Source organism: Pogoniulus pusillus, chromosome 2, assembly GCF_015220805.1.
Source record: "Pogoniulus pusillus isolate bPogPus1 chromosome 2, bPogPus1.pri, whole genome shotgun sequence".
Classification (NCBI taxonomy): Eukaryota; Metazoa; Chordata; class Aves; order Piciformes; family Lybiidae; genus Pogoniulus; species Pogoniulus pusillus.
In genome coordinates this window covers 39,266,912-39,282,235 of record NC_087265.1, presented here as the reverse complement: position 1 = coordinate 39,282,235, position 15,324 = coordinate 39,266,912, and the positions used below count along the sequence as shown (strand labels likewise).

The 15,324-nt window shown below is 37.1% G+C and overlaps 1 protein-coding gene across 10 annotated transcripts in view; it reads right to left on the bottom strand.

The window, feature by feature from the left end:
* The window catches only part of ZNF385B (zinc finger protein 385B), a 188,555-nt gene that overhangs the window by 16,076 nt on the left and 157,155 nt on the right, over positions 1 to 15,324 (bottom strand). For all 10 annotated transcript variants that reach the window (XM_064161913.1, XM_064161886.1, XM_064161896.1 and 7 more), the window contains one exon: positions 9,067 to 9,229. In XM_064161913.1, the coding sequence (XP_064017983.1) occupies positions 9,067 to 9,229 (163 nt within the window). The remainder of the gene's footprint in view (positions 1 to 9,066; positions 9,230 to 15,324) is intronic.

Here is a 15,324-nt window from a genome sequence, read left to right as displayed (position 1 = left end):
GCAGGTCTAACCAGGGAGCACATAACATGCAGATAGCAAGGGGCTAATTAATAAGTATGCATGAAGTAAAGCTATCCAATAACTTAGTCTTCTGTTGCTGTGTTTGACAAATTTACTTCAAATCTACATTAACCTTTCCTATTGTTCTGAGCTATGCCAGTCTGTATTGGCTGAAATGGAAAAAATAATTTAAGAGTTGGAAAATTATAATACACTTTGGGCAAAGTTTGAAATGTAGTATAAGAGCTGTCATTACAAAATATAACTCTCCTCTGACTGAAATGTAAATGTTTTTGCTGGTTAAAATTATCTTTTCCTGAAAACAGACATCTATTAGTTTGTAAATATTTTATAATCTCATTACAGAGACTGCACATTTATTTTAGAGTTACTGGACTACAAGCTTTCTGTAGTACTGCATCATCTTTGTAAGGTGTTAATAATATAAGAATGCTTAGAAAAATTACATTTAAAGATTACAGCAAACATACTTTATTCTGTCCATACATCCTTCACTTCTGCTTGAAAATGTCTTGGCTCATCACCTCAGTTATAAAAATAACATTGCCTCCTCCATTTATGAATATGAACTCCATTACTAGAATCACATTTCATTTGCCATTTGTGCAAACAAATTATAATCTTACAATTCTATCCACAGCTGCTAAAGTGCTTTGGAACTCAATGTAAAATTCATTTATGTCTAAATAAATGAATAAAGAACTGACAGTGTGCTTGCAAATACATTCTCATGGGCACGTAGCTGAACTTCTTACTTTGTCCTTGCCCAGGCAGAACTGCTGTTGAAGTCAACTATGAAACACTTATCTTCATTTCAGCTAAATGACATCTGTAACTGTGCCTCCTCACTGACTGTTGTGGAAGGGCTGCTTGAAGACTGTATTTAGCAGTGCCCTCAAGATTCAACAACAAATTGCGTTTCAAATAAAACTTGTCTAGCCAACACCAAAATATTCTCTCTTTACTTGAGAACAAGAAATAAGGAAATAATCTGTAACCTATTGCACGTAAACATAATTTTTATGCTGCAGGTATTTCTCATATCAAGTCAATAATGCAGTAGCTGCAGAATTAAGGCTGGAAGGATGCTGATGGCAGATTTTTCAGAAGGCCTATTTAAATGTCTGATGTGCCAGAATAGATACTTTTGGGTTTGGTTTTGAATCAGCATCTCTTAACAATTCCTGCATCAAAACCAATTCATCAACTTCTCGGTTTCACAGTTGCCTGCTATTCCCTAGCAACATGCATTTTCCCTTGCATTTATGTTACAAAACCAAAGATGAGTAAAAATAACATTGACCAAAAAAAAGCCTGAGATCAAAGCTGTGTTATTGAACATGCGGAAATCACTGCTGGACCAGTGTCAGCAGTCAGAGATATTTTCCTTTACATGAATGTTTGCTAAGAAATGTTTTCTTCAATCCTATGTGCATGATTTCCAGGGGAAAAAAGAATTAAAGGTAAAAAACTAGAACATTTATCTCCTCTAGAGGCAAACCTAAAGCATCCCTAAGGAAGAGCATTTGCCTTGCCCTGTTCTTTTACATTTGGAGATTAAACTCGTTCAAAGGCTGAGAAAAAAGGAGGAATTTTAACAGAGATTTTACAGACCCAACACAACTTTTAACTCTGGCACAACTGGACATGTACAGAACTCCATTCAGCTACCAATTGTGTGAGTAATCACCAGCTTGCTGCTATTTATTCTCTGATTATGTGAGAAAACTAAATGTCTGGCATCACATGAATGGCCTTACTTCTTCAGCAACATATTTAATGAGCTTTATGAAAGTATTAGGTACAGGTAAAGCATTCTAATGCCTCTAAAGGTCTAATTTCAAGTTCGTGTAAATAAAGAAAACTTCCACTTATTTGAATTTCTTAGTCACCTGAAAGCAAACCTTGGGCCTGGTTAATGAATTAATTTTTTAGGCCAATAATGCTGTAATTCATCAAAAAAATAATCATCTTGGAGTGATAGAAAGGGAGATTTTATTTCTCTCATCTGCAATTTCTACAAAATCTCACTACATAAGCCTCACTTTTGAGGATACTCATGTGTCATCTTCCTGATAGAAAACTGCAAAGCAGATGAGTGACACTGGTATTTGCCTCAACTCTTTGACAACTGCTTTCTCCCTTCTCCATTTCCTTACCTGAAGGCTCAAGAACTCTTGCAATAGTGTGTTCCAGAGTCATAGAATGCTTTGTGTTGGAATAGACCTTTAGAGAACATACAGGCCACCCCTTTCCCACTTGCCACTAGCATAAGATTCTCTGATAACAAAAAAATCTTCTAATCCTTTTTATGTGCCACGTTTATGTATTGGAAGGTCACAACAATATTTCTCTGGAGCTTTCTCTTCTCCAGGATGAACAATCTTAACTCCCAGCCTTTCTTTATAAGAGAGGTGTTCTGACTGATAATTATATGGTCTCATCTGGAACCTCAGCAACAGATCCATGTCTGCTTTGTGCTGACGACTACACAGCTGAACACAGCATTCCAAGTCAGGTCTCACTGGAGCATAGTAGAGGTACAGAATTACCTCCCTCATCCTGCTGTCCATTCTTCTTTTGATGCAGCTCGGGTTGCAATTTGGTTTGGGGGCTGTAAGCACACACCATCATTTCACTACCATCACTACACACATCTCACTACTCTCAATCCTTTCCCCCCCTTGCTTGTATCGCTATTGGGGATTGCACCAAACCATGTGAAGGACCATTATTATAAAGACAGTGATGAATAAAGAATTATGTGATACATAATAGTTCTGGTAGTGCCCTCTCTCTAGTATTGTATGCTCTCTTGAAACATACAGATTCACATTTGCTAGTAATTGTTGTTGTGTCATATTAATCTTATTACCATTCTATTGTGGTCATTGTCCTATTGAAAAAAAATCTTTGGCTATTCAATGAGGCACATCATTAGCAAAGCAAAACAAAAAAGCAAACAAAAATAGATGCCTGACTGCAAAATATAAAAGAGGAGCTGACAGATTTGATGTGTATAAATTGATTCTTTACATGACCACATACATCTAGCTAAAAACCAACACAGCAGCTGAGAGCACCCCTGGCTCTGCTCGCACTATTCAGCAACATTAGCAAAGCAAATCTTTGGCCCAATGCCTGCCTTTACCACTCCCTTAAGTAAAAAAATCCTGAATAAAGAATGCTAATGAAAAAAAATAGGTAATGAAATTCTAGATTTTAAAATTGGAACAAGTAATAGTGGTGCAGAATTTTAATGGTATAGGACACATGAATGCTCAGGCACAGGGCAGAGCAAAAGAGTTTTGCTTCAACTTACAAATTTTTGATGCAAAATCCAAACTATTTCTTATATTTCTGATTGATATAATACCTAGAGAAAAAAAAAGACTGACCTTTTCCTATGTGAACAGGAATTGCAACAGCTCATCAGTGTAATTGTGTGAGACAGAGAGTTTATCTTTCCGTTAATAGCACCTATAATCGGTTTTCAGTAGAGGTGCAGAATTTGAGATGTGCTAGTTAGTGTTATTATAGACAGGCTGAAGAAATTTCTCAAGACTCTCAGGATTTTATCAACACCAAAAAGTGCACAACAGCTGCTCTTCCACTGTAGTTGTATGACATATATGGGAAAGTGAGGCTTGAACACCCACTTTCCAAAAGTATGAACAGCAAGAGTGACAAGAAAGACAGCATTTCAAGATGTAATCTATCATAATGATTTAATGGACTTTGATTTGTTATTATTGTTTTGGCTAACCTTTTATCCTATGAGCATAAACCAGACAGCAACTTCCTGAGGTAGGCACTGAAGTAACCCACCACAAAATGTCCAGAAGCTATGCTAAATCAAACAGAGACATTTCATGTCCCACTGTCAGTACACTTTACATGTCAATACTGATAATATAATATTCATGCAAATACATGCACCCTGCTTGCAACACTGTATATGGGATGAATGTAGAATCATAGAATCAGTTGGGGTTGGAAGGGACCACATATGGGATGAATTTAGAATCATAGAATCAGTCAGGGTTGTGGTGGTAGGCCTGATGGGTTAAACATGGGATTATCCATGCCCACACATGTTTGCCTGCCCCCCCTCCTTCTGTGCTGGGGAAGCAACCTTGGGAGGGGAGGGCAGGGCAGAAGCCCTGGCTTTGCCTAATGGGGTGAGGCCTGGCAAAGTGCCATTCCAATTAGCTGACTGATGTCCAGTGCCCCACTAGTTGCGGGCTGGATATTGATGAAAGGGATGAGCAGGTAGCACGAGGCTGCTGCTGCCTCATTTTGCATCCCAAATTTGCCTGGAGAGCTTACCAGGAACAGGCTCCAAATGCCTGCATGCAGTCACCTTGCATAGCCCCCAGCGTGACACTGTGCTGAGACAGTGCACACCTCAAGACATCCTACCTGCCCCTGAAAGTCTTCCTGCTAAGACTACAAGTCCTGGAGATACCCAAATTGTCCAGAGGAGCCAGGGACAAGATCAGAGATTGTCTGCCTCCTTTCCCCAGAAGCCTGGGAGAAATCAAGCCTCAGCAGGCAACTGGACAGAATTCCACATGCTTTGGGTACTGTCTGATTTATAATTTTGTGAGGAAATACTTAAAAGCCTCTTCCAGTATAATATTTGCATTTGCCACTTTAAGAAATAAGTGATCTAGTTTTGCCTGTGCCCTGCCTGTATAAATTTCCAACCTGTGCATTGTTTTTTGAATCTGTGAATAAGCTTCTGGTGAGTTTCAATGTTAATAAACAGTTTTCATAGTTATTAACAATCATCACCTGGATATCAAAGTTAATACAGATTATTAATTTTGCATAATCTTTCAGACACGCTGGCCACAGCCTCATCTAGCCTGGCCCTAAACACCTCCAAGGATGGGACCTCAACCACCTCCCTGGGCAAACCATTCCAGGCTCTCACCACTCTCATGATGAAGAACTTCCTCCTCACATCTAGTCTCTATTTAATATTAATATTAATTAATATTAATTCTGTTCTGTATCATCCACTATGACAGCATTGTGGTCAATAACCATATTCTATACTACGCCTTAACCTCCATTCTTGGCACATCTTCAACAGGCAGCAATACACTGACTCTCAGATGCTAGGAAATATTGAATGAAAAGAGAACAAAACTTACCATACTCAGAGTGTTTAATAAAAAAATATCCCTCCTTGGTAGCTGAATCTCACTGAATTTACTAATTATCTGGCTATAAAGTAATATCTTTAAATTGCAGAACTGTGCCTGTACTTAGCAGGCACTATCTGAATATGTGTAAACATAAATGCACATTATTTTTTAGAGTACAAGTTAAGCAGAATTGCTTATGCAAGCATAAATGTGAAGAACTGGTAAGGCTTATCAGTACCTTTTGATGAAGACCAGACATAAAAACAAAGCATTTTTGAGGGGCATATGACAGAACCTCTAAATATGGCTCATAGAGGTTGGAGGACAGCAAGCCTGATGCATCCTTATTATATTCCTTTCCTAAAGCTTCTCTCTCTCTCCTTGCCCTACCTTCAAAATTCAATGGTCACAACAAATTTTGAGGTCTAGAGGACTTGGGCAAAATATAAAGAATGAATGCCCTGAAAACATCCTAAATGTTGAGGTTCTTATGATATCTGTGTAACAAATAAGCTAGGATTGCCCAGAACAGTTCAGCTGTGGAGGCTGTGTGTCTCTATCTCCTATCTATCTCTGAAGGTTTATCTAAAAAAAAGAAGTTTATTTGAGTGGTGTAAACAAGCTGTTCCTTTAACGTGAGTGGAAAACAAGGTGACAAATGGGAATAAATATTAAGGTGAACAGGGGTTCTGTTGAGAAAACTGGCATCATTTTTAGGATTACTCCAAGCATGGAAAAGCGTATGGAAAAGTTTAGCATTTAAACACTGGCAAAAAGATTTTTTTAAAACAAGCAATGAAAACAACATGACTAAGGGAGTGTCCTGATGGTGGACTTGCAAAATACAAACTGATCTTTCCCATGGGACATTACACTTCATTGGTAGTTGATGAATAAGCAGCATTAGTAATTGGGACACTGGAGAAATCCAACTCATCATAATCTTCCCAAGTAAATGTGATTCATGTTGCACTGTACTTTAGGAATATAAGGAAAAGTCACTGAGTTTTGGTGTCAATGCACCCACAGAAAGCTCTTGAACTAAACCCCACAGACAAGATGCGAAGGTCAACTATTCTAAGTCTAATGAAGCTTGGAGTTGCCAGTCCTATCTAACAGGCAAACTAATTAGCATATGCCTATGTGACATCAAGTAGCATTTGTTAGGCCCATCAATGGGTCTAGACTGTTTTCAAAGTGTAAACTGTCCATTTGGTATCAGACACTGTACCACACTCTAAGATGACAACGTTCCTTGGATCAACCTCCATCTGGCTTTAATTACACAGCTGTAGTGACTGGAATAGCTCTTTCAGAGTCTGCTTAGGATTAAGAAGCTGGCAAACAACTTTCCAGTTGCATCGTTTTCCTGTTATCCTTGCCAGCCACACACATCAGATCAGTATTGGATTGTTCATGTGCTGAAATATCATCACCATTAGCCTGTGAACTGCTTCTTGAGCTGCCCTGAGACACAGCTACAGTACAGAGCGGTGGTAAGAATGGCAGGATTTTAAACACGGTCTGACACTGGGCCTAACTGGGTGCATAAGAGCTCTTGCAGCTCAACAAAAAAAAGGAGTTTTCATAGTGCATCCAAAGGGTTTATCTGTATCTAATAAGTCTCAAGTAGCAGAACCTTCTGCTCCTATTTGAATGAGGACTGAACTTGAAATGCCCATACCTATAATGTCACCAACAGCTCTTCCTAGCACAAAGAAAATTGAGCATATATAGATCAAAGGCAGAAAAAAAATAATTGATGTTACTTTTATAAGCTGAAAGATGGGTTTGACTCTTTTAAGTAGTTTAAAACAGCTGCATTTACTTCCTGATTTTTATATCAAAGCAAAATGCAAAGAAGGTAATACTACATCATCTGTCTGCTTCATTTTGAACTAATTGTTTTGATTTAGAAGTATGATCAAAGAGCTCCTATTTTCCTGATAAGTAAACAGTGACATTTCAATCCAGATATTACCATATGCATTCCTAAAGGACTCATCACTGTAAGCATCTAGACTATGCTAACCTGGGATCACAGACACTGTCTTCTATTGCATTCTCAGCTATATTTAGAACACATTCTAAATACTGTGGAGTCCTATGCACTGGTTACTACCCCTGACCTCTTCTAAAGGAAAGCCAGACATAGTGAGGATCTCAAAATGAGGGATGAAGATGTTTGGTGTGATGATAATGATCCATAAGAAGACCCTGACCCTATACCAGAACCAGTACTAGTTCAGCCATTAATTAAGACTGAAATTGTTGATGAAGGGGATGGAAAAGCCCACACTGCCATGTCTACTGTCTCCTGGCTGCCTACTGAGGTACCTAAATTACAGAAAAAATATTCCAGGCATCTGGAGGAATCAGAAACAGAGCATGTGTGGCAGGGTACCCTCACAGGCAGAGAATGGGTCTTGTTGAGCAAGTAAGGGGAAGAAGGACATTGTGGATCTGGAGTTATTTCTAATTACTATACCAGGTAACCACAACTACTCCTTGACTACCTAAGCCATTTATTGGGCAGGAGAGAGAAGATCTTGTCATTAAGATTTCAGAACTCTCAGAGCTAGCAGCCTCTGTGCAAAAGGCATCCAAGTACATAAGCAATGTATGAGAGAGATGTATTAAGACAACCCATAGTGCTAGCTACCATCAATTTGTCCAGATGAACTCCTTTCTTTCGTGGACTTTTAGATAGTAAAAAAAATGTATCTATCAAAGGCCTCAGATTGCATACAAATGCTACTAGTGACTGATTGTTCAAAGTTAGACTGACATTGCTACCTTAGGATAAGATGGTCTCAGAGAGAGGAATTGATAAAATTAGGCTAACACTGTGTACTGAGATAACTGGTTTCAGGAGAGCCTTATCAAGGATGAAAGGTCAAAGATACCCAAAACCTGCATTCTTGAGGCCGTACATTGTTTGGTAAAATCAGAAAAGTCCCCTAAACTTATGCCCTAATGTTGAACTGACAACAGGATACTGCAAAACCACACATCTAGACAAAGAAGTCCCCTATGCAAATAAACCCCTTTACCCTCTGTGTGCACATAGTGAATTTAAAGCTAGCTGTAGCTTTAAGATGAACCAAGAAAGAAACTAAGCAATGTGAGCATCTCCAGTGAAGAGGATAATAAATGGCTACCAAGGCAGAAGCAAATTTATCAGAAGCAGTCTGTAAGACCAACAGTTGGGAAACCCACAGTAGGTGCTTTCTCCTGGATAATAAGTATTGTATTTCAGACTGTCAGCAAGCTCAGGAAATTATCCTCTTTCATTCAGTAACACAACACTGACAGAACAGAAAGAGACTCAAGCAGCTCTGCCACAATTAGTGTCACTGTTCTTCCTCAGATTACTAACATGGAAAAAAATCCCAAACAATAAAACACTAATGAGCTGTGGAAGTCAGAAAATATCTGTGCTATGAGGCTTCACCTCATTTTTGTAGGTGTGTTTTCCTGTTTGAGCAACATTATCCTATTCAGAAAGGAAAAACATATGAAGGTTTCTTGCGCTTCGACCAAATATACACACTTCAGATTTGTCCCTCCACCCACATCCATTCATTATTATTGTTTTATGAACAACATCCATACTTTATCAGAGTAAATTTCACAAGTTTAAAAAACAAACCCCCCAAAAAACCCCACCACACAACAAAAAAGGCAACAGGGACAGCACATTTCACAGATGTGAAAAACGCACCTTGATTATATCAACATTAATCAATTCTGTACAAAGAAGCATAGAAAATAGTTTAGAACACACAAGTCATGGACCACCATCATGCAACCAGACTCTCTTGTACAAACACCAAAGAAAATAAAAGGAGAAAATAAAGAATGTATAGAACAAAAACATTTCATTGACCTGATTTGTCAGAGATGTTGGCTGTGACTGGCGTGGTGCAGCAGCTTGTGTTAGCCTTTGCGCTGTCCTTGGAAGAACCAACTTTGGGTTTATTTTTCGTTGCCTCTAGTGCTTTGACCTTCTTGGCATGTTTACTTCCTTTGTAGTGGGCCTCGGCCTGGCTCTACAAAGGAGAACAAATCAGGCTCACTTTTTTTCTGTACTTCTGTATAACACAATGGATGACAAGGCAGAAAAGTGATACTTTCAATAGCAGGCACCATATTACACAGCCCAGAAAATATTTGTAGCTTTATAATGACAGCTTTCCTAGATGTAAGTTCTTATACATCCAAAAAGACAGGATTTTAATGAATGTTTCATGTTTTCAGTAACTTGGAAAAGAGGTTTCAAGATTACATAAAGTTCTCACTCCTAAAGTGAGGGTTTGTGTTCTAGGCCCAAATGTTACATTTGATTTAAAAATCTAGAGATAATTGCTAGTTTCAACTCTAAGTTATTGAGACTGTAGTCTCAGTGTCAGGATGCTGAACTGCAAGACTACTGAAATGGGCTGCCCAGGGAGGTGGTGGAGTCGCCGTCCCTGGGGCACTTCAAGGCAAGGTTGGACGTGGCACTTGGTGCCATGGTCTAGCCTTGAGCTCTGTGGTAAAAGGTTGGACTTGATGATCTGTGAGGTCTCTTCCAACCCTGATGATACTGTGATACTGTGATACATACAATATGTTAGCCTTATATACTAGTATGTATCTAATAAAACAATCTAAACCATCTTCTGCATCTAAACATGCTTAATAAGAGTAATGTTCTATTTCTTATTATAAGCATACTGTACTGCAGAAAATAACTGCACTAACTCTGTGCTTCCGTGGTGCTTAAAAAGTTGATGCACTATACAAATGTAAGCCTATTCCATTGAGAAGGATGCTAAGATGCTGTTCAACTTTCACATATTGTTCTTTACTCTCTCTTGCTTTAGCTAAAAGAGCACCATGATGTACCATCGAATCATCAATTTTTCCTTCTGTTTCAGGCAGTACAAAAGTATTTTCATCACTGTACTGAGAGCTATTGAAACAAGAATTAATGACATTATCACTTCATTATCAAATCAAAGAAGGGGGATTAAAATATAAATTTTAGGAATGCCAAGTAAAACATGAAAAATTAAATGCTTCTCAGACCTGATTGTTCTATAAACTGCCTTGAATAATTTTTTTTTGGCACCTGAACAACAGGAAGGAGAGGAATTTGGCTAAAGTGCTTTATATATAATGCACTCTTCTTGACCTGTCTAAACAGAAATACATACCAAGATGTAATGTTCACTTTACCCTTGTCTAAAAACTAGCTTCAGAAGCTAGATCAGTGTTTTTGAAGTTGTACAGATAAAGCCAGACAAATAAATGCCTATTTTTAGCAGTGATTTTGAGTCCCTGTTATTGTTCCTAACTCTACCTATCCAGCTGCATTTACAAATTGGGCCACTCTGTTAGGTGCAAAACTAAGAAGCTATGTGCATAATACAAAGTTCAAAGCTTTGGCATCTCAGTTAAGGAACTACCTCTTTTCTGTTTTTCTTTTTTTTTACTTAGGAAATCAGCTTAACAAAAAATGAGTGGACATAATTTTATCCAGAATAAAGTCTATTTCTCTAACATTAAGCTATTCAGCAATAGCTTCACGTTATTAGTATTTACAAACTTAGTAAAAGAAAATACTTCAGACATAGTACTAGGTGCCTCTATTGAAAGTTACATATTAACTAGAGAAAGTTAATATTGTAGTTTACTTCAAAGTAAAACATTCAAGAGAAAGCATGCTTCATGTAACCAGATGACCACACACTGGCACCTGGTATATCAGTGCAAGTAAACTTTTAATAGGTTCATGCAAAAACTTGTTCTCTCTCTTCGGTTGAGTAAGACTCTTCTATTTAGTTCACTGTGTTAAATGAAGCGAGCCATGAAACGAGTCACATGCTTCTTACAAAAAGCAACTAAAACACATATGACATTTGAATTCTACAAAAGAAAATAGCTTTAAGATCATCAGAAATATGCATTACAATAGGAAGACCTTTGGACAGCATGTAATAAAAGAGCAGCGTAAGTGAAGAATAGAAACAGCTGGACCAGACGAGAGAATAGACAGTGTGTTAGAGCCTTCTCAAATAATTATGCTCTGTTAAAACTCCTGGAGATCTGCCACTAAAATGGAGGAGTGGTTTGCATACACTGAAGCTTCTTGACTGACACACCCCATGAAACACAGTGACTTCCACTTTAAAAGGACAGTGTAGGTGTCATACTGTGGCTGCATCTTTTCTACTGTGAGAGATTTTAGTAAGCAAGCATTCAGTTAGAAAGGCTGCCAAATGAGTTTTACTTTGAGCTCCTTTGAAATGGAGATTTTTATTAAACAATTAATTATGAAAACAGTAAAGAGTCAAGTCATCAATGGCTATTAAACTATTTTCTGATTTTAAAACCTTTGAAATAATGATACATGTACAAACACAATATAAGGATTATAAAGAAAGAGCTAAACAGCTATACCACTACTACTACGTGCACTACTTAAAGGGACACTTGTCAACTTCTGTCTTGGACCTCTTCAGTTGTGAATGTGAGTAGAGGAGCAAAGGTCTGTTTGCACTATTATGTCAGTGGGCTTCACACAGGCACAGGAGTTTCACCCTGTCTCTCTCTACCCTTGCTGTTTTGTTCATTTCTCTTAAAGTTTGATGTTGCTATGTGATGCACTAGAATGAGTCTTCAATAAAATTAAAGAAACCATCCACACTTTAGTGTACAAAAGAAAAAAAAAATTGAGTGGTATACATGCCCTTTCCATTCCAATACTTTTATTCTTAAATAATAGCAAGGATAAGATCTTCTACTCAATCATTCTCAAGTTGATGATGTCCCTTTAAATATTTGAACTCTATGGTCTGCGCATATGTGTACTGTTGATAGGATCATATGCTGCCTGAGGCCAAAGCTATACAATGAAACATAAGTGCACTCAAGAGAAAGACTTAGCAAGTCAATTCCTTGATAATAAGCCTTTCTGCTGATATTTGCAATAATAATGCCTGCAATATCAGTAATAACCTACTACAGTCTTTGATTCCCTTCATTCAATCCTCATGTAGTGTACATGAGACCTGTTGAGAACAAGCAAGCCCAGGCAGAATTAAAATTAGGATTTTCATAAACACAAGCAAAGCCTCATGGAAACATGTTGAATGGACTCTCATTTGATTTGAGTTTTGAAATTATTATAACATTTTATTACCAAATTCATAGTTGCACATTACATGGACATAGCAGTAACTTTTGGCCTTATAAGTAAGGGTTCCGAAAACACCAGTTTTTGAAAAACTGTTTGAACAACGTTGGGGGCAAAAGAAAAATTGTCCAACCTTGATTTCAAAGTAGCTAAATATGGAAAAATCTAACTTTGGTAAACTGTTTGACTGCTTCACTTCGTTAGTTAGGTGTACACCACTTATTTCTACACTGAGTTTATTTAGTCTCAACTTCCAGTGGCTGGATTTTGTTATAAACCTTTGATTTTTAGACTCTTTCAAATCATCTCCGTTCTGTGAGTAGATGCACAGATAATCTATTCAAAATGAAGTTAGAGGAGTATTCCTTGAGGTACTGAAGCAATGTTTCCTGGCCATGTAAGCATTATTTTCTAACCCTTCAGATGCACCTGATGCTCAGAGTTTGCTCTGTAAGACAAATCATTTGATTCGATTGCTGATTAGTAACTGAAACACAGCATCAACATGGAACTATGCTCTGTGTATGTTACAAAAAACACTGGAGTTTTCTGGAGTCATGTGTGAATCTGAAATTGGAATATACATTCTGATTATTACTGATATTAATTATTCTGATTATTAATATTCTGATGATTACTAACTCTAGTTTTTGAAACTATTTACACAAGTACCATATTTGCTCCAAGTTCCATTTCAAACTGGCTTCTGACACAAATAAGTTCTGTAGACACAAGGTTTAAACATGTATGAAGGAAAGACATTTTACCTGTTTTAATATAAAACCCCAATAAAGCATAAAATGAAATTAAGAGTGACTATTTTTGGGATGCAATATTTTAAGTGGATACTGAAAGCACTTTTTGATAACCATTGACTAAAGAAAACTAATTCATGTAAATTCCATGTAATCAAAACAATGAGGAAGTAAAAAAAGTTAGGAAAAGCCAAAATAAAGATACGTAACCTTAACAAATCTCTCTGTACTCCTACTTAATGATGCTTTTTAAGCACATAATAACTTATTCCAGCATATGGGGCTACATTTACTGTAGGTATTAACCACTACTCTGTATCACTAATCAGTTTTATTGGGATATTTCAGTTTTTTTATTTTAAAAAGACTAAGTTTGCTTTCTTTCTGAAACAATCATAATTAAATGTCACCAGTGAACTTGTACATTTTCAAATTAAACATTTACTAAGTTAAGGAAGGTGAACCTTGATAAAGTGGAATATGAAAGTATTTCATATGAAAGAACTTCCTGCCTAGGAAAAACCTAATTCCCTCTCTGTTCTAAAATTGATTATGATCTGCCAGATTCACATATACACACTACAACATTTTAAAGACAAAGTCCCCTACTTAGTAGAAAGTACATGAAGTTGTGAAGTACTGGCCAGTAAGTTATAATGAACAGGAAAAGATCTAAGATGCCATAAATGTGACATTACATATCAGAATGCAACAAACACCTTTGTATTGACAGGCTAGATTCCACAAAAGTGTAAATGCCTTTGCTTAATATTACCTTTTGGTCAATCTATCTTTTGATAAACATATGTGTAAATCTTTAGAATGAAAAAACTGAAATGAGAAAAAAAAAAAGTATTTTACATCCAGTTGCAAATAATTAAGAATACAACTGACAAAGAAACGTGCAATTTGTCTCCCATAGTTTGGTCTCCCAAAATTTCTACACCTTAAAACACTGCCAGGACTCCTGTCCTCTCTTTAAACCACCTACATTTTCAGTTTCATTCATAGTTTATAATTAGCAATTAAAAAATCCCAACCAATTAAAACTTTTGATGTTTAAGAGAGCCTTCTATGCTATAAGGATTAATGACTTAGCCCTAACAAAGGACAAGTTTTTCCTCTCTTAAAAAGATATTTAATTGAGACACACGAATGATCTAAATGTTACATTTGATTTAAAAATCTAGAGCCAATTGCTAGTTTCAACTCCAAGTTATTGAGAGTGTAATCTAAGTGTCAGGACGCTGAACTGCAAGACTACATACAATATGTTAGCCTTAAAGAATCACAGAATCAACCAGGTTGGAAGAGACCTCCAAGATCATCCAGTCCAACCTAGCACCCAGCCCTATCCAGTCAAATAGACCATGGCACCAAGTGCCTCATCCAGGCTTTTCTTGAACACCTCCAGGGACGGTGACTCCACCACCTCCCTGGGCAGCCCATTCCAATGGCAAATCACTCTGTGAAGAACTTCCTCCTAACATCCAGCCTAGTATGTATCTAATAAAACAATCCAAACCATCTTCTGCATCTAAACATGCTTAATAAGAGTAATGTTCTATTTCTTATTATAAGCATACTGTACTGCAGAAAATAACTGCACTAACTCTGTGCTTCCGTGGTGCTTAAAAAGTTGATGCACTATACAAATGTAAGCCTATTCCATTAAGAAGGGTGCCAAGATGCTGTTCAACTTTCACATATTGTTCTTTACTCTCTCTTGCTTTAGCTAAAAGATGCACCATGATGTACCATCGAATCATCAATTTTTCCTTCTGTTTCAGGCAGTACAAAAGTATTTTCGTCACTGTACTGAGAGCAATTGAAACAAGAATTAATGACATTATCACTTCATTATCAAATCAGAGAAGAAGGGTTAAAATATAAATTTCAGGAATCCCAAGTAAAACATGAAAAATTAAATGCTTCTCAGACCTGATTGTTCTATAAACTGCCTTGAATAATTTTTTTTTTTGGCACCTGAACAACAGGAAGGAGAGGAATTTGGCTAAAGTGCTTTATATATAATGCACTTTTGATTTAAAAATCTAGAGGTAATTGCTAGTTTCAACTCTAAGTTATTGTGACTGTAATCTAAGTGTCAGGATGTTGAACTGCAAGACTACATACAGTATGTTAGTGGTGTGTAGTAGTATGTATCTAATAAAACAATGCAAATCATCTTCTGCATCTAAACATGCTT